General features: G+C 34.1%; 2 protein-coding genes across 3 annotated transcripts in view; one reads left to right on the forward strand and one right to left on the reverse strand.

Annotated features, from left to right (window-relative positions):
• Positions 1-16,910, reverse strand: part of bicc1b (BicC family RNA binding protein 1b) — a 103,169-nt gene extending 86,259 nt beyond the window's left edge. Inside the window, exon 1 of one of the 2 annotated variants that reach the window (XM_051124511.1) lies at positions 16,605-16,910. In XM_051124511.1, the coding sequence (XP_050980468.1) occupies positions 16,605-16,797 (193 nt within the window). In that variant the 5' untranslated portion in view covers positions 16,798-16,910. The remainder of the gene's footprint in view (positions 1-16,604) is intronic. The other variant, XM_051124510.1, reaches the window with a different exon arrangement.
• A 1,314-nt stretch (positions 16,911-18,224) lies between these two features.
• zgc:171971 (uncharacterized protein LOC569690 homolog) lies at positions 18,225-24,173 on the forward strand. The gene is made up of 9 exons (XM_051124518.1): positions 18,225-18,304; positions 18,655-18,823; positions 19,316-19,362; positions 19,528-19,676; positions 19,880-20,004; positions 21,949-22,051; positions 22,154-22,419; positions 22,578-22,730; positions 23,468-24,173. Exons 2-9 carry the CDS (start codon positions 18,656-18,658, stop codon positions 23,618-23,620), a joined length of 1,164 nt encoding a protein of 387 aa, XP_050980475.1. The 5' UTR covers positions 18,225-18,304; position 18,655; the 3' UTR covers positions 23,621-24,173.
• The last annotated feature ends 88 nt before the right edge of the window (positions 24,174-24,261 follow it).

Raw genomic sequence — 24,261 nt, forward strand, 5'->3', positions numbered from 1 at the left:
AATTGTCAAGCTTTTAGCAGAATACAGGCTACACGCTTATTTAATTAAATCACAGTCTTTGAGTTGATAATTGCATGGTTTTATATATAACAATATTAATTTTATATTTACTGCAATTTATTGTACAGACAGTTTTGTTTAAAGTTTTATTCAATTTAATTATTAGCTTTTCATCAACTCGTCAGCTCATTTCGGAAACCCAAGTGCCAAATTTGATTCCTCAAAGACGCACAAAACGTTGCTAAATTCGGTTTTGTACAAAAGCATCCGCTATTTAATTAACACACTTATTTAATTAAATCACAACCTTTGAGTTGATAATTGCATGGTTTATATATATAACAATATTAATTTTATATTTATTGCAATTTATTGTACAGACAGTTTTATTTAAAGTTTTATTCAATTTAATTATTAGCTTTTCATCAACTCATCAGCTCATTTCGGAAACCCAAGTGCCAAATTTGATTCCTTAAAGACGCACAAAACGTTGCTAAATTCAGTTTTGTACAAAAGCATCCGCTATTTAATTAACACACTTATTTAATTAAATCACAACCTTTGAGTTGATAATTGCATGGTTTATATATATAACAATATTAATTTTATATTTATTGCAATTTATTGTGCAGACAGTTTTATTTAAAGTTTTATTCAATTTAATTATTAGCTTTTCGTCAACTCATCAGCTCATTTCGGAAACCCAAGTGCCAAATTTGATTCCCCAAAGACACACAAAACATCACTAAATTCAGTTTTGTACAAAAGCATCCGCTAAATGTGAAAATGTAAATGTAACCCACATGAGACAAGGAGACTGACGTCTGTTTGGTTTTCCAAGAACATATGATTTAAATTAATAAAAGATATAGACATAGAGTGGTTCAGCAAATTTGAATGTTGTCTGAAGACATCAAAACCACAAAGTGGAGCTGTCGATAGACGTCTACAACTTTTTTAAGTTCAGATTTCTCAGATCAGGAACATTGACCTACATTGAGAGATGCAGGCATAGTCTTGTTGTGCCAAGCTTTAAAATATGTGTCTACTGTAATCCAGGCAAATGTGACGTGTTTATTTATATCCGATGAATTACAGGGGAGGGTTTTTTTTCAGAGCAGATTGACTGAAAATTGCTCAAACCACAGGCACCGGCTAAATCAGCACTGCTTTACCACTAAGACATACTATCCAGTGGAGGAACCTCTGGAAGCCCTAAGAACAAACTGAACTCTACAGAGTTAACTACATTTCAGACAGAAAACAGAATTACTAATTTTCCTGCGATTGGCCAAGAAACAAACCCAAACAGGATCTAATGGATTTATGAGACTGTGGAAAAACCTCAGGAAATTTTTCATAAACACCATAACTTTCTCAAAAAAAAAAAAAAAGAACATACTTTGACCAATTAACTCTATAATGCTCAAAACATTTGATGTGTGGCGACCACGTACCAGCGACAAGGGTGGTCTTAGCCTCACGCTCCTGGACACCCACAGTTTGACACATACATAAATGACAAAAAACATACAAGAAGTAAACGTGTCAGCACTTCAGCACTTCACCATGACCAAAAATGATGCTAGAGTAGCAGCGTGCAAAATTTGTTCCGCTAGTTGTGGCATTAAATCTTTGAAAGACTCAGTGTCGGTCAAATGCTCAGGTCTAGGCCAGAATAAACTGTGGAACTGTGGAAGTCCACTTTCAGAACAACAATTTACAGATGATGTACTCAGCCCCTTGTCATCCAAGATGTTCATGTCTTTCTTTCTTCCGTCGTAAAGAAATTATGTTTTTTGAGGAAAACATTACAGGATTTTTCTCCATATAATGGACTGATATGGTGCCTCGTGTATGAACTTCCAAAATGTATGTAAGAATGGTCTTATCTAGTGAAACGATCGGTTATTTTCCTAAACATAATACAGTTTATATACTTTTCAATGTGAAAAGCTTGTTTTGTCTTGCTCTCCCTGAACTGTGTGTATTCTGGCTCAAGACAGTGTATGTCGAAAAACTCTGATCGTATTTTCTCCCTCAACTTCAAAATCGTCCTATATCGCTGTTTTACCTTTTTTGTTAAGGGTGTTTGATCTTCTTTGCATGTTCACTTTGCAAAGACTGGGTCGGAACTTCTGCAGCGATGTAGGATGATTTTTAAAGTTGAGGGAGAAAATACGATCAGTTTTTTGACATAACCCTAACTGTCTTGAGCCAGAATACACAGAGATCAGGGAGAGCAAGACAAGACGAACGTTTGAGATTATAAAGTATTTAAATTGTATTTTTCGCTAGATAAGACCCTTCTCCCTGGGATTGTTTACAGCCACATTTGGGATCGTTTGAAGCCGCATTTAAACTGCATTTTGGAAGTTCAAACTCAGGGCACCATATCAGTCTATTATATGGAGAAAAATCCTGAAATGTTTTCCTCAAAAAACACAATTTCTTTATGACTGAAGAAAGAAAGACATAAACATCTTGGATGACAAGGGGGTGAGTACATTATCTGTAAATCTTTGTTCTGGAAGTGGACTTACTATTTGTCTTACTATTGAAAGTTCATAATATATACTTTAATGATATGGAGAAGAACAGCTGAAAATTCTTCAAAACATCTTCTTTTATGTTCTACAGATTACAGAACACTGCTAAAAAAGGTTCTTTATTGCCATCTAAGGTTCTGTTAAGAACCTTAGAACCTTTGCATTCTACAAAAGGCTATTTTAAAAGGTTACTAAAGATTACAAAAATGTTTCTTAACACTAAAAAAAGGTTCTTTTAAGGACTGCGTACTGATTGTCTTTGACAAGCCCAATTTATCGGTAAGCCCCTCCCCTCGAACGCAGATGAGCCAATGGCAGTCGAGTATCGGTTGCACGGGGAGCAGAACTCTGACATCTTTAGGTTTCAGCGCCAAAGAGAAAAATTGGAAGATCCGAAGTGTTTACACTACGAAAATGGAAAAAGTATGTGCCTGTGGTACTTGTAACACTGATTCCAAATATCCTGAGAGAATAGGCAATAAAATTTATATTATTACATTTAATAAGCCCAAACAAAAAGCAGAGTAAAATGTCCCTTTCCAACCCCAGTCCCAATGAAGACAAAAATGTTTTATTTTCTGTTTGTCATACACTCATTAAGTTATAATTTTCATCTGCTCAAGCAGAACATTAATGCCATCCTGTGCTTCAGCAAGGTATCTCTGGCTAAAACTCTGGCGAAGTTTTTTTGTCGAAAAACTCCCATCTCGTTTTCTTCTCCATCATCATCGCTGTTTTACCTTCATATTTGTAAAGAGTTTGACCTTTTTTGCACATTCACTTTGTAAACACTGGGCGGTACTTCTGCAGCGATGTAGGACGATTTTGAAGTTGGAGAAGAACAGCATTTTAAAAGTCCACTATATGGAGAAAAATTCTGGAATGTTTTCCTCAAGGAACAATTTCTTTACGATACAAACATCTTGGATGACAAGGGGGTGAATAAATTATCTGTAAATTTTTGTTCTGGAAGTAAACTTCTCCTTGAATGGTGGTTGACGTATTGAAGCAAAATAAAGTGCATCCATCCATCATAAAAAGTACTCCACACAGCTCCAGGGGGTTAATTAAGGCTTTCTGAAGTGAATCGATGTGTTTGTGTAAGACAGATGTCCATATTTAAAACTTTATAAAGTTTTCTTTTGTTGTAAAACTTTGCATAAGCATATTCTCATGGGAGTTTATGCTTTGCCAACGCCCTACGTCATCCGCTGGAATGCCACTCTCTCATGAACGTGTATGACAGTTAGCGGAAACTAGAGATTATGGATTATAAAGTTGTAAATATGGATGTTTTTCTTTTCAGGAGGCCATTATAAACCCCCCGGATCTGTGTGGTGCACTTTTTATGATGGATGGACGGACTTTAGTTTGCTTTAAAATCTCAACCACCATTCAGTGCCATTATAAAGCTTGGAAGAACCAGGACATTTTTTAAAAAATAGAACTCTGAGTCATATTTATGGCTTGAGGGTGAGTAAATCATGGGGTAATTTTCATTTTTGGGTAAACTAAAACTATTTAAAAGTCAATAAGAAAAGTCACACAGGTTTGGAACGAAATGAGAGTGAGTAAATGATAAGAGAATTTTATTTTTATGTAAACTATCCCTTTAACGTATTTCATCTTCACAATATTTTTATAACATTACTAAGACAGGTTTGATAGGATTTTGTAATTTATTCTATAGCTGTCATTGCCATTTTATAAAAGCTATAAGCCACACAAGGTCATGTGTTACTGTGATTTTACCACACATAAGGGATTTTAGCCACTCTTGTGGATTATAGCAGTTTGCCCACAGAAAGGTACATTTAACATATTTCTCATCATAACTACACTTGGGAGGTCAGGCAACTGTTCTTCACTGTTCTTCATGCCAACTTCTGTATAATAGCTTCAAAGACGGATATCTTTTGGTAGTTGACATGATTTTTGCTTGGCACTTAGTATCTTATTGCTTCAGTGCAGTGTGCCAACATAAGCCACAGTCTTATGGAACATAAGAATAAATCAACAAAATGCTCAGCTACACAGACAAATGGCAAGATTTTGTCCGTCATCACATACAGTGAATATAAAAACATATCTATGAATTGCTGGCACAGGTAAAGCATTCATTCTTATCCAAGATGGGCTGTGTTCAGGGAATGATTCCCCAAAGCAGCAGAATAGTGACCCAAATGTCTTCTTTGTGACTAGATTTCTTCCCTTCGGAGCAAAGTGCAAAGTTAAGGAGTATAGCGCTGCCAACATCCTCTCATGCAAGGTTAGTGGTTAACCTCACTGTAAGCAAAGAAGGCCACCAGGTTACTGAGTATGGATAGGCTACACCGGTATGAGAGGAGGCTTTTATAAATGGGTTTGTGCTTTACAGAGAACATAATCTTCATGTAATATCTCACACCATTATAGGAAAGCTAAACAGCACTCATCTCAGTTGATTTCCTCCACTTATGTCAGCTTATATTAGGGTGTTTCATGATATCTGGCAATGCATATAGAATGTATATAAACGGGTTTTGGGGATTTTGACACAAATTTCTCGATTAGATTCTGATTCACCAGCTTGCAATTTGATTTCCGACTCAATATTAATTATTCTATATATATATATATATATATATCAGGTACAGTACAAGCCTAATTTTCTCAAAGAAAAAATTTTTTTAAAAATGATGCTGTAAAATATAGATGAGAGTCAAGTTTTTAAAAAAATAAAGTTGCAGTTACATAATTATATTTTTACTCCAATCCATTTATATATATATATATATATATATATATATATTTAAATGGTGACTGTCATAACAACTTGATGGGTTTATTTAAACATAAATTAAACATCGAGGAACAGTAAAAAATTCTAATGAATATGTTATATGGTGCATATACATTGGCATGCAAAAGTCTGGGAACCCCTTGCAGAATCTGTGAAAATGTGAAAAATTTTAACAAAATGAGAGAGATCATAAAAAATGCATGTTTTTTTTTTTTTTTTTTTTAATTTAGTACTGTCCTGTGTACGATATTTTACATAAAAGATGTTTGCATATAGTCCACAAGACAAAAAATTGTTGAAATTATAAAAATAACCCCCTATAAAAGTTTGGGAACCCTTGGTTCTTAACACTGTGTGTGGTTACCTGGATGATCTATGACTGTTTGTTTTTTTGTTTGTTTAGTGATAGTTGTTCAGGAGTCCCTTGTTTGTTCTGAACAGTTAAAGTGAGCACTGTTCTTCAGAAAAATCCTCCAGGTTCTGCAGATTCTTTAGTTTTCAAGCATCTTTTGCATATTTAAACCCATTCCAGCAGCGACTGTATGATTTTGAGATCCATCTTTTCACACTGAGGACAATTGAGGGACTCAACACAACTATTAAAAAAAGTTCAAACATTCACTGATGCTCCAGAAGGAAGCACGATGTATTAAGAGCCGGGAAAACTTTTGAGAAGGATGAAGATGTCCAAATTTTTCTTATTTAGTTGAAATATCTTTTTTTTTTTTCATTTAGTACTGCCCTTTGGAAGCAACATTAGATACTTGTATGATTCCCGGAAGACAAATTAAGTACAATTTACCTTGATCTTCAAATTCAAAAACCTCACTAGCGTTCATTTTTCTAGCTGACTAATGAGTTTAGGGTCACTGAATATGTTTTTTTCTGAGGTAAATGTGACGTTACGTGACATTGTTTACAAGCTGTTGTTATACTGACGTCTTTTCGCGGTTTAAACACTGATTGAGCGATTGAGATCAGTCTGTCACTCCACATTAAACAGCGCCAAAACAGCATTTATTGTTTGAATATTGTAATAAAATTGACAGAATTTGAACTCTGAGACTTTGTTTCATATCAAAAGTAAAAGTGGTATGGATAACTTGTTTATTATTGTGATGTTTTTAGCAGCTGTTTGGACTCTCATTCTGACGGCACCCATTCACTGCAGAGGATCCATTGGTGAGCAAGTTATGTAATGCTACATTTCTCCAAATCAGTTCTGATGAACAAACAAATTCATCTAGGATGCAATTACAGTTGCAATTGCAGTACAATTTCAGCTTATTTTTATTTTTGGGTGAACTTCTTTTAACAATGAGCTAATTTAATAAATAAATAATAAATGTATTTTTAATTTATTTTATTATTACAATTACAAACTCCACATAAATCATTAACATGTTAATTTTCAGTGGTGCTACTGTCATTAATTAAAATGAACAAACAGCTCCAGGTATAATATACCTCCTTGTTTACATCAGTATGGTAGCATTTTAAGAATTAAGTGTAAAGCTCTCTTAAACAGATTCTTAAACACAAAAATACTGCGGTTTAATCCTGCTCTGCCACAACTGTTAACATTATTATCTTACTTAAGACACTGGAATCTTAATAGTCAAAAGTTCTGGCCTGCAAAAACAAGGGTTATAAGTTCAATTACAGGTGGGAGTTACTCATGAACTGAGAATTAATGAGATCCCATTCAGTTCTTTAAAAAGTCTGGCACTTGACACAATGTTGCTTCAGAGGGACTCTATCTTTTATTTGTGCGCTTTAAATTGCTTATGATGGAAAACGTATCTATTAAATATGTCATTACGCTGGTTCAGTGGACCTCTGCGGGAACAACGGCCCAGCTGTTGCATGGAAACCACCAAACAATCGCACAGATGTGTGATGCTGCCGGGTCCAAGGCTCCAACTGGATTTGCTGATCTCATAACTGTTGGCTACGATATCATGATCATTCAAACTGATGTCATGGAAATGTTGCATAATTCAAACAGCACAATACTAATGGTCTGATGTTTTTGGGATGCATAAACAGTGGCAAGCTAAAAGCATCACAGATTACAAACATGTTAAAGCCTCTAAAGACCATGTTGCATTGCGTTTGCAACCAGGAGCACATGAGGTTCGTGACATTTAATGACGTACAATAACGTAATTTGCACAATAACATTTCATATCTAGCAATGCACAGATGACTAATATAAAAATAAAACAACTAATGTTTACATTAAAACAACTAAAAAAACACACACACTGGAGTCCAAGATTCTCAATTCACGCCACTTGTTTGATTAAATAAATAAATTAATTCATTCATTAAAAATCAATAAAAAAAAATACAATCCATTTTGATATTTTCGGCTTCATTTTTGACACGAGCAAATTGACCAAATTTGGTGAAATATAATATTTATTTTACAAAATTTTGTCTGGCAAATCAAAGTCATTGTGGTGTAACCAACATAATTAAAGCCAAGTTATTGGACTTCTAGACCCACATGATCAGTAAGGTTTTAATTTTAGTTTTAAAGGGGTCATCGGATGCCCATTTTCCACAAGTTGATATGATTCTTTAGGGTCTTAATGAAAAGTCTATAATATACTTTGGTTAAAAATTCTCAATGCTTGTGTAAAACAACACCCTTTTTACTTTCAAAATAAGCTCTGCAAAAATCATCCCATTCTGAGGGATTGTTCCTTTAAATGCAAATGAGCTCTGCTTGCCCCGCCCCTCTCTTCTCTCTGTGGTGTAAGGAGCTGCTCTGAGAGATTGTTTGCTTTAGCCACATTTAGTGCATTTAGCCGCGAAACTAGCACGTTATTAGGAAATGTGATTGCAGAGATTTATAAAAAAAAAAAAACGTATACTCACTTCTGCTGTAGGTGACGCTGGATCATGAATGATTTGAGCGAACATAGACACATTTATGTAGATCGGGAGGCGTATTCCCTTCACAAACAAACGTAATCCACTGCATCTTCAGCGGCTCAGATGTCGGGAGTAAATGACGACCACTATGTTTATTATTACATCCAGCAACACAACACCTCAATCGGAGATATTCTTGTCTAACTTACATCCCTGCTCCGGCATTGAAAAAATGGAGGTCGGACTGTTACAGCTGATCTGAGGTAAGACGCTCATGTCAATCAACTATCGTGGGAGTGGCCTCTGTCTGTGTGACGCCACAGGCATCCGAGAATGGCTCGATTTGAAAAAGGGGATATTATTTTTACAGATTAATTAAAAACCACTGCATGGATTTTTGTCATAATAGGGTAGATGTGTACATACACTGCCAACACATTATTAATGTTCAAACAACATGTAAAAGTGAAGTTTGAATCCGATGACCTCTTTAATATCAAATATTTTTAACTTGTCAAATTATGTGGCAAAGTAGGTTTAGGTTTTTCAATGTCTGGTGGAATTACTCCTCAAAATATTCATGATTTTTAAAAAATACTTTTAACTTTGAAATATATTTGGAATAATCATTTGAAAACATAAGGAAAATACTGTATTTTATCACTTTTGATTGGTTACTCCACTTGACATTTGTAGAGTAATTGGGCCTTTTATATGTTAAGCAGCAAATTTGAAGCAACAATGAGCAGAAATTCATTCCGCTCATGTTGCATGAGCAAGAGACTTTAAATTAAGCCTATTACTGAAAATGGAATAAACATTCCCTTAAAAAAGTATGAAACCTACATGAATAGACTACAAAGATTACCCTTCCATGAACTTGGCCAGCACGTACTGAGTTTTACAAGATCTTTCCTTTCATCATCTCGGATATCCTTTGTCTCTGACCCGTAAAGAGAGTTAACGGAAACCATTAAAAATGATAAACAAAGCTTGCAGTTTGTCTGCAGATTGTGGCACATCGTTCACATGTCCCAGCTGAGCGTGAGTCAGTCTGGAAGAATGCACGCTTTCTCCAGATTATCTGTGGATGGAGGGTACATACCAGCAACATACGCAGTATCCGCCAAAAGCTGGACTCAACAGCGTATTGAGAAACCATTATCGGCAGCTGCCTTTCTTGGCTCTGTTCACTGGGATAAGGATCCATTAATATGAGTGTTTAATTTAAGAGTCTCCCACTTAAAAACAGACGTACTGGAAATTGTCTGCCTTGGGGTTAAATAATAAATAATTTTAAGTTTAAAATGCTCATGTAAAATGTTGCCTATATTAATTGTAGTAAAATTGAATAGGTAGGATATGTGACTACCTATTTAAAAAGATTATAACATATTTACAACAGACTTCTTTCCGGTGATGTATTCGGAACTTCTCCAGTCATTTTGTCTGCTTAAACTCCGCCCCTTTCTTATAATTGGCTGCAAACTCGTATTCAGATCAGCCTCTATCCAATCAACAAATGATGGATAGAAAGATTCACTAAGATGTACGTCAAAATATAGATCTGTCAGTACTTCGGTTACTTCGCAACTTTAATGTCAAGTGACGTGATCATTACTTTCAAAAACATTTTCAATTTTATTTTTTTCTTCCAAATATACATATTTTTATTATCATTTCTTGGGGTTACTCCATTTGATGATTGATAATCTACAATATCTTAAAAAAAAACAATAACAACAACAACAAAAAAAAATGTACTATCAAATATTATGATTGAGCAATTTTATTATATCATATATTTATTATTTTATTATATATATTATCTATACACTGCCGTTCAAAGGTTTGGGATGAGTAAGATTTTTATCATTTTCAAAAATACAGGGAAAAAAAACTAATATTATGAAATATTATTGCAATTTAAAATAACAGCTTTCTATTTTGATATACTTTAAAATATGATTTATTTCTGTAATGCAAAGCTGAATTTTCATCTGCATCATTACTCCAGTCTTCAGTGTCACATAATCCTTCAAAAATCATTGTAATATGATGATTTATTATCAATGTTGAAAACAGTTGTGCTGCTCAATATTTTTTTTGGAAACCTGTGCCATTTTTTTCAGGATACTTTAATCAGGATTTCAGGACAGCATTTATTCAAAATAAAAATATTTTCTAAACATATAAGTCTTTACTATCACTTTTTATCAGCTTAGTACTGAATAAAAGTATTAATTTTCTTCAAACAAAGAGAAAAGAAAAAAATTGCTGACCCCAAACTTTGAACGGTGGTGTACATTGTTTCAAAATATTTCTATTTTAAGTAAATACAGTTCTTTTTAATTTTGTATTCATCAAAGAATCCTAAAAATAAGTATCACAGGCTTCGAAATATTAAGCAGCACAACTGTTTCTAACATTAGAAATAATAAATCAGAAAATTCAAATTATTTCTGAAGGATCATGTGACAATGAAGACTGTAGTAATCATCACAGGAATAAATTATATTTTAAAGTATATTAGAATAGAAATCAATTTTAAATTGCAATAATATTTCACAATACTACTTTTTTTCTGTATTTTTAATCAAGTAAATGCAGCCTTAATGAGCAGAAAATACTAAACATTAATAATTTTACTGATCTCAGACTTTTGAACGCCAGTGTATATAATAGGACAGCTTTAAATACTATAGCTTTTAAGAATTTTCTGAATTTTTTTCTACACTTTGATCACACAATGACCTACGCATTTTTACTGTGATGCTTAAAAAAATTAAATAGGAAATATAACACAAGTAATAAAAACTATGAATTTTAATAAAGAAGTTAAAAATATCTCTCACTACGTTACTAATATAATTAACATAAACATACTTTATGTGTAATGTATTTCTGAACAACTTCTGGACCCAAAAAAAAAAACGTGCAACGTCATTGACCCTGCAGGCAGCTTAAATGCTGCTTTAAGCCAATATCTGGGAAGCCACAGCCAGTAGGCATGCAGTAATAGTGGAACCCCAGGAAATTATTCATAATTCTGTAACTTGTGACTTAAACTGTACGATTTGTAAGCGCAATGACATCACTCATTTTGCCGGGAAACTCATGGGTGGATTCTACAAAACTGTTTTAAGTGAACTGCGAGGATCACCTAAACACAAACTACGAAATGTAATCACTGATTATTTTTGTATAAAATGCCAATGCCAATGAATAAAATAGATTTTTTGTCTCGTCAACAAAAAATGCATGTCTATAAACAACATGTGGCAATCCAAGATGTATCACGTTTACAGGTTTGATCGCTTTGAAAAACAACCATTTGGTTTTCGACTCAGATGAGTTGAGTTAGTAGCTGTAGTGTAATGGCTCGTTCTTTTCCTTGTCATAACAAAGTCTCTGGTCCGCGCCAGCATTTTTTAAAAACAGAGACTCTCCAACAGCTGCAGTGAATTATGTGCTTCGAGCACTGGGACTCTTCCGCCCACCACCTCTCAGGGGTCTCTCAGACCCGAACAACACAAGCCAGGGTTTCCTGAATGCTCCCAATATACTAAATTCTACCACCTTTTACAGACTGATTTCCATTCTTTCCATGTTTAATGGCCTTTTGCATTGTATTAGGCTTGCTACGTGCCAGCTGAGTTGCTTTGTCTGTCCGACGTGCTTGAAACACCATACCGCTCTGAACTCGAGATCGAGGCCACAGGCGATTCACCTCAGCAGTAGTTCTTGGGGAAAATGCCACGTTTACCCTCTGAAAGCTACAGAGAAAAGTGTTTCCCTAGGCCTCCATCCAGAGGACAGTTAGCCCCAAGCACATTCCTCACCGGACTCACTTCCTGTCTCTATACTTTCATCCAACGGACAACAAAAAGATGAACTTTTTAACCAGGCCTTGGCCAAGCACGCTCACAAACATACCCAGAACACACTTAGCCAAAGTATACTTAACACATAAGCAGTTTCAGAATGTACTCTTTGTATTTGCATAAATAGAAGGCCATTTTAGTGTCTCAGTTCACCAGGAATTTAGCAAGCAAGGATATGTAGTAAATAAATTATTGTCTTAGTAAACCAAAGTCTTTAAAATGGGAAAAATAACTCTGAAGCCAAACCAAAAAGCTTAGGCCTTTCCACATTATAAACCTCCTATAAAAACCTAAGTGTTTCACAAAATCACCAGGCAGCAACAATGTTTTATTTGGGCTCCCCAGAATGGATCAATCCCATCTGTGATAAGAGCTATGCTTGTTAAACAAGGCATTTGATCCCTTCCTGTTTGGACTCTCAGACAGACTGCTAGTTCACTACGATGCCCGAGTCTAACTTAGGATGATCAAAGACGTTGACTCTATGAGCTGTTGTGTAAACTTGTTTGGGAATTTCTTTTGCAGACGGACTTTTGCCAATCTCTAGCCAAGATTTGAGAAGAAAAAACGTTTCCATCTCATCTAAGACACGTAATGCAAAACAATCTGGGCTTTGGAAATTTGGAAAAACCCAAAGTCCTTGATGTAGACTGTACAGAGAGAACTACTCCTTAAATGCGCAAACACTATCTAGAAAGTCAAGAAATTGAAATAATAAACAGTAATCTCCCAAATACGCTTAAATTGACCTATCAAGAGGACTTTCAACGTCACTACTGCATTCCTACAGTACAGCGTGAACAACTGGGTTGACTGCTCCCAACTCTGAATCCATCTCACCTGTTTCCATCGGTCTTTGCCATTTGCAATATGTTACAAGAATCAGCCAAAAAATCTTAATGTATAAGGAAGAAATTAGTTCAGCTGTATAGCTACTATTTATCTTTACACTGTAAAACGTTTTCACCAGTTTCAACTTAAAAACTTAAGTTTAGCAGCTTAAGTTAAATCAACTTAAAAGTACAAGTAATTTCAACTCAAGTTAAATCAGCTTAAAAGTAATTTTAACTCATTTTATTGTAATGAGTTAAAAAGTAGTTTTAAGTTGATTTAACTTAAAAATTATAAGGCAGTGGCTGAACTTAAGTTTTTAAGTTGAAATTGGTGAAAACTTTTTACAGTGCACCAATGGCTAATTGAGGTCCCACTTTACATTAAGTGGATTTAAGTACTATGCACTTACATAAAAAAGTACTTATTGTGTTCATATTGTTTTAAAAAACACTTTTGCTGCTATTAGGATACAGGTTAGGTTAGGGACAGGTCTGGTTGTATGGGTAGGTTTAAGAGTGGGTTAATGTGTAAGGGATTGGTCAACAGTGTAATTAAAAATGTAATTACAAAAATTAACTGCAGATGTAATTACATGCAGGTATTTTTTTTTAATATAAGTACAATATAAAAGCATGTATGTGCACAATAAGCGCATTGTATCAAATTATTAATCTAAATGTATGTACATAATACTTAAGGCCAGCTAATACAGACAAACCAAAAAAAATTTCAGACACCAAATATGATTTTTGATATTTTTTTTTACTAGTGGGTGCAGGACACTATAGTTCATTTATGTAATCATTTACATAAAGTGATTACATAAATGATAGCACAATAAAGTAAACTGTGACATATTATACCCAAAAATTCTTAATCTGGTATGAAAAATTATTCAGACACTTTGACCTGACCATGTTTTGCTTAAGCGTTTTTATTTAATTGGTAATGTGACCTTTTTACAACTCTGAGTTCTTGTCATATTTTATTACCATTTTCTAAACTATAGTGATTAAGCAGTGATAATTTAATAAATGTTGAAGGTGTCTGAATAAATTTTGGTTTGACTGTATAAACAGAATTGATTTATATATTATTAACTTTTATGGCTCTATATAAAAATCTAGTTGGTTACCATTTTGTCTACTGTACAAGTGACCGCATAAGGCAGCATCCTAACAAAAAGGGACCTCATAAGTGTCTTATGCAACTATTATGGATGCACCAATTCTAAAATTCTGTCTCATGCCACTACATTAGTAATCATTTTCATGCTATAGCCGATAGCTATATATATGACACTTATTTGGCTATTATTTACTATTAAAATTACTACTACTATTTTGGCTAAATACATAAAAAAATAAAACACGAAGCATTTAAATGAATGCAAGATCATTTGGGAATAACAACATTGCATATATGAAAAATTAATATTCATTTTGATTACATTTAACAGTGTTTAATTATTAACTTTTAAATTGAAATGTACAAATCTGAGAAATGAGCATGCACAATTAAATTGAATGCAAAAATAATATTATTCTAATAATTATTCTGACCACTTTTTGAAACAGCTTTAGCATTGGGAGCTCATGATGCATTAAAATGCTGCCTATACATAGGCAGCTCTCTATTTTCAGCAAACCGCATATTACATTATATGGGTGCTGATCTTCACACAGAAGCATGTATATCATTTTGACACTGTAGTGCCGTGAACATAAGCTTAAACAGACACAGCTCACAATTCATCTGGGTATGAACACATTCCTTCTCAACATAATCTACACAAATTTAATAATTACACTTCTGGAACAGAAAACAAATTCATGCCTTTATGTGATTCATGACTGATTCTAGAGAATTCCAGAATGACAGTGAGCTATTCTTCCACATGAGCCAGCGAAAATAGTTATAAAATGAGATGATTAATAGATGTTCCCATCCAAGAGGTATAATGAGCTCCATAAAAGTGGTCTTGAATGTTGCTTAACTTTTCTTATTGTATCTGACGGACTAAGTGTTTTTGGAGCGAACACCTGTGAGGTTAACATTTTTGAAAACAAGTAGAGATGAGCAGTTCTCTTCAGTCATGGCTATTAAACGTGATGATTGGACTTGGAACTTGGAAATATTTGAAAATTGCTCATGTGATTAACAACTTCTGAGCCTTCTTTAACAAAAATAACACTAAATCTTGTAACAGCTGCCAATGAAGTATGCACCATTGACATACCAGAATGTCTATTCAAAGAATAACTTGAATTAAAAAAAAATTTTTCACAATAACAGTGCATTGTAGAATGGTTGTGTTTATGTAACACAATGACGCTTCATGTTTGTACACTAGTTTTATGACTGAATTGAGTAATGCTGAATTCCTATCATTTGGTTTGGCAAATAAATCTCATTTGTGTGTCTTCTAGGAGAATCCTAATCGTAATGGCATTCCTTCAGCAAGCAGGTTGATCAAGTACACTGTAAAACCCTTTGAGGAGATGCTGAATGACCTCAGCAGGAAGGATTGCTGTGGTGAACTGAACTTTGAGACTTTGTGAGTGTAGGATGATGACGATGTCCCTTTCTGAACTCACTCAGAACCATGAAACAACATGGAAAGCATGACCCGACATGGACAAAGTATTACAGCAGACAGCTTCAAAGCGTTTTACCATCCCTACGGAGCCGGGGGGAATGAGAAGTCCCTGTCGATTTTTATCAACTGCTTGATAAATTCACTAGTTGAAAAAGGAAAAGTGGCATTTATAAATGATTTGTGTCTGTACTTAAACCAATAGAACATTTTCTTTGCTCAGTTCTGTTCTCTACTAAGTTAAAGCCACATGCACTCAGTATCATAAGCCAAAAACGTGACAATTCATCGTCCAAAAAATAAACTTAATTTCATCCTGCACGTTTCTGAAGCAGTTCACTACCCAGTCACTTGTTTTACAATAACTTCAACAAACTGAGGAAAACACAACATTCAAGACCAACGTCATAAGCAGAAATGCGTTAACACTGCCCCCTATTGCCCCCTAGTTGTTCACTGCACATACAGTTCATGTACTTCTAAAAGAATATACAGTATACAGTACAGTCTTTCTTACATTAAAACAGTGTTACACCTGGTGATTTTTACACTAAACACTTAAATATCAGAATTATTTTATATATAAATACACACACACACAATAATGTGGAAAAGGTTAAATTATTTCCCAGGCATACATTAAAAATCAGAAAACTAAAATATTTAAATGACATATAGCTATGACTACTTTCAAGCTATACTATAAACTTCGAAACAGTTGAAAGCTCTTTGTGTATAATGAACGATGGAGCTTTAACTAATTTTCAAAGTCTGGGCTGCTAGGTTATTTCCTAATAATTTCCTAATACTATTTATTTAAACGTATGCTTCTGAAAACAGATATGGAAACGAGATTTATATATGAGAGGTGAACAAAGGAGAGGAGGAACATAACTGAAAGCAATGCATTAGATTTTACATTACTATTTTAGTGTTTGCTCAGTTAAAACAAGAAAATTACTAACAGCATTTGTGCATTTCGAGTAGTAAACTTTGTGTTACTTTCAGAGTGTTTGTTTATAACTCTTTAAACTCTCTAAAAATGTTAAATGTTGTCATGGAAACAAGAGTTTTACCTAATAACATGATCTCAAGTTTTTTCCGGTCCACTCGAAACCTTTCCTCGGTCCACTCGGGGTCCGGAGGTGCCGTGGGTCCGCTGGAGTCATCCTCAGACACGGGCAGAGGGGAATCAGCGCTGCGCTCGCTGTTGGAGCCCGGATCAGACTGCTGTAAGTATCCGCTTAAGGGTTCACACTGAGTGGCCATGACTTTCACAGAGCACCGCTGACTCTCCGCAGCCGTCAGATCAGATCATTCCCGCGGAGAGTGAGCGCCAGTCATCGCGGCCACGGGCTCTGTGGGACTTACATTGACCGGAGTATAAAGTGAGGGCAGGCAAAAGCAGAGCGCCGCCCTTTGTTCAATAGGAGCCAGAAGAAGGGTGGATGGAAGAGGTCTGCCACAAAACTTAGTGAACTGCCTACTAAACACCATTTTTGGCCCGTTAGTAGTCAGCCTACTATGATGCCCCAAAATGTGGTCTAAGTAGGTAAGCAGCTCACGTTTTGAGTTTTGAGACACAGCCAGTGGGTTTACATTATTACTGCTTTGTTTTAAAAAATAACTACATATATAAAACAATATTATATATAATATAGTTTATTATATTAGTTATAATAAACAGTAGTTACAATTAACTCAAATAAGACTTATTTATAAGACCAAGTGAAATGAATATAGAATATAAATATATTTTATATTTTTTTAATATAAATGCTTCAAATAAATTGTTTTATTAAATTAGTAATTAGTTTTAAAATAGTTTAATATTATGACGCTATATAAGCTATACATATAAAAATATATATATTTTTTTTACAACAAAATGCTATAAATTATTATTATATAAATTATATAATATAAGGTATACGTTTTTATAAATAACAACAGTCTATAAACAAATTAATATAAATAATAGAATTAATATATATAATTAATATTTATATTAATATAAATAATAGAAGTTACAAAACAGTTTACAGTTTAATGACAATTATAACATAAGACCATATGAGATAAATATATTTTATATATTTCTACAATATATATATATATATATATATACACACACACATTAAAAATAAATTATTTATTAATGTGATAAAATAACAACAGTGCGTATGTAATATAATATAATATAAACATTACAACATTATAATATAATATAATATAATACAAACATGTTAAAACAATATAATATAGTTTATAAAATTAGCTTTAAAATAGTTGAATAATATGCCGCTATATAAGACCATATAACATATACATATAAAATAAATATATTAATATTTTTTTACAATATAAATTATATATATATATATATATATATATATATATATTATAATGTATAAAATAACAAGTGTATACAAATAATAATAGTTTACAGTTTAATGACAATTATGACACAATGTAAGACCATATGAGATTGATATATTTTATGTATTTTTAGACAATATGCACTAAAATTATATATGCATTTATTAATGTGATAAAACACCAACAGTAAATAATATAAAACATACTATAATATAATATAATATAATATAATATAATATAATATAATATAATATAATATAATATAATATAAATTCTTTTGTGGTTTGAGATTCTTTTGGTAATTCAGATCACGTGACCCATGATGCTTCTGCAAGGATGTAGCTGTCAGCTGGATGAATTTAACAGATATGACTTAAGGTGTTTACACCAATTTCAAGTACGTACAATCTTTAATTTCATTTTTATGTATTCAAGGCAACCGTAATTTTCCGTCATTATTTCACGCATTCTCAAATCCGCTGGTGCAAATGGCTTTAACTGGTATTAAAGGCTTTGTTTTGATAGCTTAGGTTGCTAACAAAATGGAGGCGCGCGCTTCTTGAACTGTAGTCTCAGTGAACGCGCAGCAACTGTGTTTGAATGAGCGTTTGTTTTATACAACACTTATAACGTTAACTCTCCGTTGCTCTTTTTACCAACGTATCAGTCTGAAAAATCACGTATAATGCCCAAAACAAATGTCTTGGTAGGCAGCTGACTAGGGTTTGTGTTTGTGGGTTTTGGCAGAATGTCTGAACATGGAGATGGGGATGCAGAAGCGAGCTCATCTGCCACTTTCAGAACATCATTTGCTCTGGGTAAAGGACTGCCAGGTCGAATATCACTGAATCCACCTCCGCCAGGCAGACTGACCTCTCTGCGGTCCAGAGATCTGACCCTGGGTGGATATAAAAAGGTTGAACTTTCTAATGTCAATGGTTCAGTATTAAAGTATCTCAACTGTGTTTAAAACACCAAAATATTAGATGAAGTCAGTGTTGTTTTCACAATGCTCTTTTATTTAAAGCAGCTTTATAGAATATTTAGAGCATGATATCTTCTTATATACTTAAGTTATCCAATTTTACATGGAGGGCTTTCCAATAGATATATAGTTTACATGTTGTAACAACAATGAAGCAGTCTTCTGTATAGCAGTGCTTTACGCACATATACTGCATAAACATAAAGTTGAATGTATGTCTTTATAGAGAGTTTTACATGATTTATTGTTTACATTTTATGATCATTTAAACAATCAAACAGTTGGAATTTGCTATATGGTATATATTCCTTTACATGAGTATACTGTATGTATATGGATAAAGATGGATATACTTATATATCCAAATTTATATAGAGAGCTGTGAGATAATATAGATTTAATTTTGTTTTTTTCCCCCTACAGAAAACCTTTGTACCAAATGTTCATTCTGTTCGCAAAACTAAAGATGAGTAAGTATTTTAAACCTTGTAATAAACTGTCATACTTGCCATGTTCACGTTCCATTAACATTTTTATTTGAATCAGAGTTTTTAATCATTTCATGCATCTTCAGCTCTTATCTGAAAATATATGACTAGGTGGCTTTTGTCATATAAATCACTTGTTCTCTGGAGGTTGCAGGAGGAGACGCATATTGCACCAAAGAAAGAGAGAAGAGAGAGGGAAGACAGACAAAGAGAGAGACGGCGGCGAGAAAAACCACAGATCATTCAGTCTCACTCCATCTTTGAGCAGGGTCCAGCAGACACCTACAGGAAACTAGGTAAAGCATATTTTTAAAGCAGTCAGATAATGATATTATATTAGAACTGTATTGCTGTGGAGGCAAGAAAGGCCCCCACAAATTATTGGCTTTAATGGAAAAACTAATTTTTATAAAAGTAGTAAACAATTCACACTTTTACACAATTAACCACTTTGTTACATCAAAATAAAACCTACGATTGTCTGTTTTTGATCTTGCAGGTAATTGGAGCGGCTCTAACCTGAGTGACTGTGATCCTGCACTTGTCACAAAATGCATTAAAAAGGAAAAGAACAATACAGAGGATGATGATAATGAAATTTTACAAAAACTCCAACGAGATGATGTAAGTCCAATGACTGTTTATCATTTGTTACTCTGAACCACAAAGCCAGTCATAAGGGTCAATTTTGTGAAATTATGATTTATACATCATCTGAAAGTCGAATAAATAAGTTTTCCATTAATTGTTAGGATAGGACAGTGTTTGGCTGAGATACAACTATTTGAAAATCTGGAATCTGAGGGTGCAAAAAATCTAAATATTGAGAAAATCGCCTTTAAAGTTGTCCAGATGAAGTTCTTAGCACTGCATATTACTAATCAAAAGTTAAGTTTTGATATATTTATGGAGGGGAATTTACAAAATATCTTCATGGAACATGATCTTTACTTAATATCCTAATGATTTTTGGCATAAAAGAAAAATAGATAATTTTGACCCATACAATGTACTGCTGGCTGTTGCTACAAATATACCCGTGGAACTTAAAGGGGTCGTCGGATGCAAAGTTCACTTTTACATGTTGTTTGAACATTAATGTGTGTTGGCAGTGTATGTACAAATCTACCCTATAATGATATAAATCCATACAGTGGTTTTTAATCAGTCTGTAAAAATAATATCCCCTTTTTCAAATCGAGCCATTCTCAAATGCCTGTCAGTGTGGCGTCACACCAACAGAGGCCGCTCCCACGATAGTTGATTGACATGAGCGTCTTACCTCAGATCAGCTGTAACAGTCCGACCTCCATTGTTTCGATGCCGGAGCAGGGATGTAAGTTAGACAAGAATATCTCCTTGAGCGATTGAGGTGTTGTGTTGCTGAATGTAATAATGAACGTAGTGGTCCTCATGACATCTGAGCCGCTGAAGATGCAGTGGATTACATTTGTTTGTGAAGGGAATGCCCCTCCTGATCTACATAAATGCATCTATGTTCGCGCAAATCATTCGTGATCCAGCTTCACTTACAGTGGAAGTGAGTATAAGGTTTTTTTTTTTTAAAAAAACCTTACCTAATAACGTGCTAGTTAGCAAGTTTTGCGACTTAAGTAAACAATCTCTCAGAGCAGCAGAGAGAAGAAAGGGGCGGGGCGAGCAGAGCTCATTTACATTTAAAGGAACAATCCCTCAGAATGGGATGATTGTTGCAGAGCTCATTTTGACAAGGTAAAAATGGTGTTGTTTCACACAACCATTGAGAATTTTTAACCAAAGTATATTATAGACTTCTCATTAAGACCCTAAAGAATCATATCAACTTGTGGAAAATGGGCATCCGATGGCCCCTTTAAAGTGGTGATTCACTGGGTTTTTTCTAGGCCTGATTGTGTTTATGGGGTGCAGTCTAACGTGTTAATGCTTTGTTTTAAAAAAAAACAAAAAAAAACAAAATTCACATAATTTACCTTTATTTCACACCGCTTTGTCCCTTCTCTGAATAACGATCGGATGGGATAGATTAGTTAGCTGGCCCAGTGCCCATAGATTGGTTAGCTGGCCCAGTATGTTGTGATTCGCTAAACTGCTAAACCACATTCAGAAATGTCATGCCCCTCACATGTGATCCGGTTGTATTGTAAACAGTAGCGTGATATATGAATAGATTTTTTCGTGCGCCGCTAGTTTTGACAATATGGCAACAACTCTTCCTCTTCTGCCTCGTCCCATTTTCCCAGGGTTGGGGTTTATGTAATATCTGGGTTTATGATGTCACCAACCCGGAAAGTAGCTTGTTGTAGTCCCTACGAGCCATTTTTGTAGGCAATGAACTGCCATAAATTTAAAAGACAATATCTCGGTTTGCACTGAACTTTCAGCCTCGCAACTTTGCAGATATTGTTTATGCTGAAACAGCAACATTACACACTAACTAAAGTTAAAAGAAGTGAAATTACAATCAACCACCCCTTTAAGACTGGTTTTGTGGTCCATATGACACATTTCATGATGTCTTGAAAGCTAATCAGTAGCATTTTAAAATTTTCTCCTGGTTTAATTGAGCAGTTTTTGGACGATCCTGGATTAAAAAATGATCCCAAGCAAAGACCAATCAGACTTCCACTCTATCAGTCATGCAACTTTTTGTCAACAGATGCAGCTAGCTCATGTAAGTTACAGTTTATGCTAACAATAATTATATGTGGCTTGTTTTGTAGCTGGTTTTTCTTCTGTTTATAGTAAACAAACTAAATCCAAGATACCTTTGCAGTTAAAGAAGAGACAGCATCTGATAATGCACTGAAATTAGCCAGAGCAGAGCAAAAATACCCTGTGCTAGTAAGGGGCACGTCTGCATGCCTGCAGCAGCCAACGGTTGGAGAACTGTTCCAAAAGCTGAGTGTTTCAGATAAGGAAGAACTACTGTTTATTCAACTTCCTGATACCATACCTGGTCAACCTAAAACCTCAAGTCCAGAGAAAACCAGAAAGGATGGCAAGGCCGAAGACAAACGCTCATCGCAGATTAAAGCTCTGGTAAGTGAAAGTTCAGCTTTTCATTATAATTTATTTAATTATTTATTCTATGTTAATTCCTCATGAGCATTTGAAGACAAACTACATCCATTTATAAACATGTAATATCTTCAGTGTGCTCTGAAAGATTTTAATGCTGTTATGATGTCATTGTTTAGGATCAGCCTGATAAAGCCGCTGTACCTGTGCTGTCTGACTTCTCAGAGGGTCTGATTGGAAAACTGCAAATTAGAAAGTCTGGTAAAGTCCAGCTGGTCATGGGAAATGTTACATTAGATGTCTCAGAAGGAGCAGCATTCTCTTTCTTACAGGTGGGTTAACACATTGTAATTTTTTTAAAAGATGCAGTGTAGCAAAATTAAAAATAACAGTATCAGCTGTGCAAACACATCAGAACGTGTGCTGAAAAGAAAAAAGCTGAGACACAACGACCATACACATCTGTATGACAAGTTTATATTAATTAAAAAAAAACAATGCAAGAATATGTGAAGAATCTGTGAACTTCTCTATTCAGCTTTCATCTAGTTTCATCATGTTTATAGCATAGGCTATTTGATTGCTGTTCTTTTAAAATTATGTTTTTGTTTTTATATATGTACATATAATAAAATAAATGAAAATGGTTTGGGCTTTATGGTAGCATTCTGGTGTGTATATTTTTGCACAGCTGATGATGAAGTTGACTGGATCTGTTTTATTTATTAAAGGAATGGTTTACCCAAAAAATTACAGTTGTTTGAAAAATTTACTGACCCTCTGGCTATCCAATATGTAGACGAGTTTGTTTCTTTTTTCTTTTAGAACAGATTTAGAGAAATTTAGCTTTACATCACTTGCTCACCAATGAATCCTTTGCAGTGAATGGGTGCCGTCGGAATGTCCAAACAGCTGAAAAAAACAAAAATAAAAAACAAAAAAACAATAATCCAAAAGTAATCCACAGTAATCCAAAATTTACATTTTTGGGTGGCCTATTCCTTTAATGTACTGTATCATTTTTATATTAAGTATGTTTCATGGAATATGATTGTTTTTGTATCTTCAGCAACTTGTGTGTGTGCGGCTGTCAGAGGGCCTGACTGGGGACATGACTGTGCTAGGAAACATCACACACAAGCTAGTGTGTTCACCTGATTTTGAGACTTTACTTCAAGACGCCAAATTGCCATCTGATCCCAGCTCGTCCAGCAAGTCCTGATTTTATCCCACATGAATATTTAAATTATAATGTAAATAACTCTTTTTAAACGTGAAAGTTTTAAATGTGAGGCTTAATTTCCAAAGCTGACATTTGTATTATTAGATGATATATTATTTAAATCCGAGGCCACTTGATATGTAAAGTGATAGTTCACCTAAAAATGAAAATGATCATTTACTCACTCAATTTTGAAAAAAATCTTCAAGATGCCCCCCCATCCAATGTAATTATATGCACATTTGCACAAGTGATTGAGACTTTGCATGGAAAAGAGCAGCTCAGATATTCCTTAAATTATCTGAATTTGTTTCATACAAAATAATACAGTTATGGAATGTGAGGTCAATTAAATGACTTGTTTTCACATTGGGGTGAACTATAACTTTAGCCTTAGCACACTTGTATAATTTTAAAAGTTTTAATGAAGTTTGTGTAGCATTATTTTGTAAATACCTCTTGTTGTTTTTATAAAAAAATGTTAATGTTTATTTTGTAAGTAAAGACATAAAACATGGCGTCCTCTTTTAAAGCATGATATACCAACTCATTCTAAGAAGCAAATGAAATCTGATATCAGGCTTACATTTCATAGCCAGTCAAGAAGTTCTTGAGTAGCTTAAAAGCAATATAAGTAGTAT

Source organism: Labeo rohita, chromosome 12 (genome assembly GCF_022985175.1).
Source record: "Labeo rohita strain BAU-BD-2019 chromosome 12, IGBB_LRoh.1.0, whole genome shotgun sequence".
Taxonomy (NCBI): domain Eukaryota; kingdom Metazoa; phylum Chordata; class Actinopteri; order Cypriniformes; family Cyprinidae; genus Labeo; species Labeo rohita.